This window comes from Salvelinus sp. IW2-2015, unplaced genomic scaffold (assembly GCF_002910315.2).
Source record: "Salvelinus sp. IW2-2015 unplaced genomic scaffold, ASM291031v2 Un_scaffold5282, whole genome shotgun sequence".
Lineage (NCBI taxonomy): Eukaryota > Metazoa > Chordata > Actinopteri > Salmoniformes > Salmonidae > Salvelinus > Salvelinus sp. IW2-2015.
Window position 1 is genome coordinate 1 of NW_019946547.1, and position 5713 is coordinate 5713.

At 48.3% G+C, this 5713-nt stretch overlaps 1 protein-coding gene across 1 annotated transcript in view; it reads left to right on the top strand.

Moving 5' to 3' along the window:
* The first annotated feature begins 3652 nt into the window (after nucleotides 1–3652).
* Nucleotides 3653–5713, top strand: part of LOC112078125 (voltage-gated inwardly rectifying potassium channel KCNH3-like) — a 22885-nt gene continuing 20824 nt past the window's right edge. The window contains exons 1-2 of the mRNA XM_024144448.2: nucleotides 3653–4145; nucleotides 5357–5514. Coding sequence (XP_024000216.2) covers nucleotides 3653–4145; nucleotides 5357–5514 — 651 coding nt within the window. The remainder of the gene's footprint in view (nucleotides 4146–5356; nucleotides 5515–5713) is intronic.

Here is a 5713-nt window from a genome sequence, read left to right on the forward strand (position 1 = left end):
AGATGGCTATTGCACAGGGCAGTTAATCTGTTGAGCATGTTCTGACAGCTGGTGCTTAAAGCTAGTGAGGGAGATATATCTCCGCAGCTTCACGCATGTATTTATTGCACGTTTTGGTTCCACGTCATTTGGCAGCCAGAGAAACTGGAAAGAAAGGCAAACCAAAGGAGGAATTGGCTTGGGGTGACCAGTGAGATATACCCTGCTGGAGCGCGTGCTACGGGTGGGTGCTGCTATGGTGACAGTGGCTGGAGATAAGGCGGGGCTTTACCTAAGCAGAGACTTTGTAGATAAACTGGAGCCACAGTGGGTTTGGCGAAGAGTAATGAAGCGAGGGCCAACAACGAGAGCGTACAGGTCACAGTGGTGGGTAAGTATAATGGGCTTTGGGGAAAATTGGGATTGGCAGTGAGTCTGATAGCACTGCATCTCGCAATTGTTTGAGTAGAGTGTTGGAGGCTAATTTTATAGATGACAACGCCGAAGTTCAGATGGAGGATCTGTCCAGTACACAGTGGTGAGTTTGCCGATGAGAATGAAGGATGCGATTGCGCAATGAGTCCCCGATTTATTTCAGGGGTAGGTGTATGCGATGATGATAGGATGCTTAAGTTGATTGAAGCAGCATTCTCGATTAACCGCGCATCCGAGCATATTAATGCATGTATCTGAGAAACCACGTACAACCTAGAATATTGCTGAGCATGGTGCTCACAGTAGTTCTAAGTCAGAACCGTCCAGAGTAGTGATGCGGACGGGCGGCAGGTGCGGGGCAGATGATTCGTTGAATAGGCATGCATTTAGTTTTACTTGTCATTTAAGAGCAGTTAAGAGGCCACACGGAAGGAAGTTGTATGGCCATTGAAGCGTTGTCTGGATGTTAGTAAAACAACAGTGTCCAAAGAGGGCCAGAAGTATACATGAATGGGGGGCGTGTCGTCTGCGATAGAGGTGGATCAGAGAATCACCAGCAGCAAGACGCGACATCATTGATGTATACAGAGAGGAGAGTCGGCCCGAGAATTGAACCCTGTGGCACCCCATAGAGACTGCCAAGAGGTCTGGACATCAGGCCTCGATTGACAACCTGAACTCTATCAAGAGAAGTAGTTGGTAAACCAGGCGACAGGCACATCAGTTCGTGATGCAAACCAAGCATAGCGCATCTGCTGGCAATAAGAATGTGGTGTATTGACAGAGTTCGAAAGCCCGTTGGCCAGGTGTCGAATGAAAAAAGGCTTTTGGGCAACATAATACTGTCTCTTACGATGGCGGTATGAATGTCATTTAGACCATGTAGCGTGGCTGAGGTGCACTCCTCATGACCAGCTCTGAAAACCAGATTGCAAGCGAGAAGGTAACTAGTGGAGTTTCAATGGAGTCGGTAAATCTGTTTGTTAACTGGCTTTCGAAGCCTTAGAAAGGCAAGCGGTAGATAGATATAGGTTCTGTAAGCAGTTTAGGCTAGAGTTGTCACCCCCTTTTGAAGAAGGGGATGACCGCGGCGGGAGCTTACTCACAGTCTTGGGGATCTCAGAAAGAGAGTTTGAATGGATCAATAATAACCTTTGGTTCTAGCCATGGTTCAATGATCTGTTTGTGCTGCTACAGCTAAACTCCTCTGGGTCAGTTATCTGGCCGTATGTTGTGACTAAACGGACAGCATCAATGGCTCTGGATCAGTCTTGTTTCGTAAGGATAAACCCTTTATCAGTCATGGACTTACTTAATTACATAGGCCCATCCCTTACGTTCCGTTGTGGAGCAGAGGTCATATAGGGGCTCTTTTCCATTGGGGTATTTTCCGATCTGGTTACTTGATTCTTGGCCGTCTTCTACCAAGAATCCTTTCCCTCCTATCACCACCGTGGGTATCTTTCTGTTCATGGCGCGTCTTCTCTCAGATCAGTCCATCTCTATCTACATCGGTTTCTTCTTACTCGTTTTCTTGGCCGTTCTTCTCAAGATCCTTCCATTTGCCATCATGGGAACGCGGTATTTCTTCTTTCGGGATTCTTCGGCGTGTTTCTGTCATAACATAGATCTTCTCGCAGATCCTTCCAAATCCTATACCCGTTCTTTTTGTTTGGGGCAGTCTAATCTCACGATCCTCTCCAATCCATACTAACGTTCTTTCTGTTCTTGGCCGTCTTCTCCCAATCCCGTGCGCCATCCATATACGGCTTTCTTTATTGTTCTGGCCGTCTTCTTCCATCGAGGCCTTCCATCGCAATATTAGACCGTTCTGTCTGCCTGTATCTGTCTCAAGATCCACACATTGGAACTTTATTTACTCTGTAATCATTTTTTATTTACCTTAGCCTTATAATGTCTTGTGTACACTTCGTGTTGTTATGATGGTCGTCATATTTTTCTCTCCAGAGTGATGTTTGGGCGACCCCAACCCCATCCCTGAGTACAAGGTGGCTGCACCCCAAAGTCTCGCTTCATCCTGCAGACAGGTACTACTGGGCTTTCAAGGCGGGCTGGGATATGGCTGAATCCTCCTGCGCCACTATTTCTATGTGGCCATCACCGTGCCCTAATAGACGTTTCTTCCTACCGTTGGTGGAGGGGCGGGACGAGGGGCTGGGTGAGGCACCGCAGGGGCTCGCAACCCCGCCAGTTACAGCGATCATCGTTTGGTGGCAGATTCTGTTCTCATGATAACCACACTCATCACTAACCTCCACACCAATACCCCACCTCTCACCCCACCAATTGTACCCATAATGAGCTCCATCACCCCCAAGCGCACCGCCTCCCACGACCGTTGCGCAACACCAGAATGGTTACCCCTACCACACAAATGTTACCCTCCAAGTACCCGAAATGTCCTATCAGTTTAACGCCGACTAGCCACACCCTCAGAATGTTACCAATCCTGCCCCGCACAACTCAAATGTTACCATACCCACAGTGTACCCCCTTCCACACCCCAGAATGTTACCCTCCACACCCAGAATGTTACCCCATCCACACCCCAGAGGATTTAACTCTCCTCCACAACCCCAGAATGTTTAAATCCCCCTCCCCACACCCCAGGAATGTTTACCCCACACACCCCAGAATATGCCAACACGCGATTTACTCGCCAGCCAACCCCGATACCCCAACCCAGAATGTTACCCGAGGAATAGGCCGCCCAATCACCTTACCAAGTTCAGAGCTCACCAGCTTCTTGAGAGATCTAGATGTGCTTGGCAAGCGATTTGAACCCAGAACACATCAACACAGTCTATACTAACTGACTTTCGCACCTCCCCAACTATTCTCTCCCTCTCCAACCTAACGAGCCTCTGGTACCGAATGTATAACCTCCCTCCATACCATCGACACAAGGCCTGAAGTTCAGTCTGTTAAATACAACAAATGCTCACCCTCCACCCGATTCCCACCACACCTAACGAAATGTTAGCCCGTGTCTCTACTCCAACACCCCCCAGAATGTATACCTACCCCGCACAGATTCTGTTTAGAAGAATGCCAGCCCCACCACCCAGAAATGTTCCACCACCCCAGAGTTACCAACCCGAGTACTCCACACCCTACGCCCGACAAATGTTACCGCGCCCAACCACACCCCAAATGTCCACCCCCCAGAATGTTAACCCCACCACACCCCAGAATGTTACCGCTCCCACACCCCAGAATGTTACCCCTCCCACACCCCAGCAATGTTCCTCCACACCCATGTTACCTCCACACCCCAGAATGTACCCCACCCACACCCCAGAATGTTACCCCCTTCCCAACCCAGAATGGTTACCCCTCCCACACCCCAGAATGTTACCCCTCCACCCCCAGAATGTTCCTCCACACCCCATTTACCTCCCACACCCAGAATGTTTACCCCACCCACATGCCCAGAAGTTACCCCTCACCATCCCCAGAATGTACCCCACCACACCCCAGATGTTACCCTCGACCACACCCAGAATGTTACCCCATCCCACACCCCAGAAAATGTACCCCACTCCACATCCCAGAATGTTACCGCCCCACACCCAGAAGTTTACCCCATCCCACACCCCAGAATGTTACCCCTCCCACACCCCAGAATGTTACCCCATCCACACCCCAGAATGTTACCCCCCCCACCCCAGAATGTTACCCCTCCCACACCCCAGAATGCTACCACACCTGTAACGGAGCGATGATTAAGCTGAAGACTCCCGTTCGCTCCCAGAGATAATGCCTAGGCTTTAACATTCAGATTACACCCGGGGTAACATTCTGGGCAGGCTAACACAGTCTTGTGGCCCTGGAGACATGGGTTCAACCCCTCAGTCGCTCACACACCCATTGATTTAATAAACAATTGCATCATTCACTTCGCGATCATCATAACAGCCAATATTAATTCACATCCCATTAACATCCAAGGCACTTCCTCATCTAATTAACATCCAGCCAATCGTTTGAGGAGATCAATGAGCACTTCTGTATTTTATTAAACAGACTGATTACATTTCCACCTCTTGTTTACAGACTGTTTACTGTGAGGGATTATGGTTATAATAACTAAGATAAATACCAAAAGGCTTCCTCTGTTACCCAGCAGGCACAGCTGGTTGCAATGTCACGTTATGGTTAAGTTGTATACTGATTGTTTACGTTCTTTTTGATGTCCCGTTGAGGGTTGCAAAATTCAGCAAACTTTCCCCAAAAGCCCAGATCTTCCAGAAGTCCTGGTTGAAGGATTCCAGATTTCCTGCTTATTCCTTTCCGTGTMCAGGAATCTTCCAGCCGGGATTTATGGAAAGCTGTGAATTTTGGGAATTACCAGAATTTTCCAACCCTAGTCCCTTTAAAAAACAGTAAATTATGTTTTCAACAGTGGAGGCTGCTGAGGGGAGGACWGCTCATAATAATGGCTGGAATGGAGTCAATGGAATGGTATCAACCACATGGAAACCATGGAAACCACGTCTTTGATTTGTTTGATACCGTTCCATTGACTCCGTTCCAGCCTTTATTATGAGCCGTCCTCCCCTCAGCAGCCTCCACTGGTTTTCTAATGGTTATAATCTCATTTATCTGACAAGATAACAGCCAAAATTCTACGTCTTTCCCAGACACATTGATGTTGACATGAAAATAAATGTMTTWACCTGGTTGTAATCTGACATCTCTACAACCGGTTTATGACCAGGAACAACGTCATTATGACGTCCCATGCCAAATGTTGCTTGCTGGGTTGAATGATGATTGAATGATCCCACMGAGGAGCGATCCGTTTTAACTRCTGTCTGTGTGTCCTCTGTTGTGKTTTTATTGGTGTTCTATGTGTTGGCTGGTCCAATCAAATGTCCCCTTTGTCCCATTCTATCTCACCATGTGTTTTCTGTGACAGACATTGCACTGAACTTCCGCACCACCTATGTGAGTACGACGGGTCAGGTGGTTTATGAAGCCCGCTCTATCTTTGTACACTACGCCACCTCCTGGCTGTTTGTTGACCTGATCGCCGCCCTGCCCTTTGATCTGCTCTACGCCTTCAATATCAGCGTGGTGGGTGTGCGGCACGTTCCAGCAACGCAGGCATGCACAGACATATGGAGAGAGATTGTGTGTGTGTGGTTGTGTGTGTGTGTGTGTGTGTGTGTTGTGTGTGTGTGTGTGTGTGTGTGTGTGTGTGTGTGTGTGTGTGTGGTGTGTGTGTGTGTGTGTGTGTAAATATGTATGCTTGTGTTATGTATGTGTCTTCAAC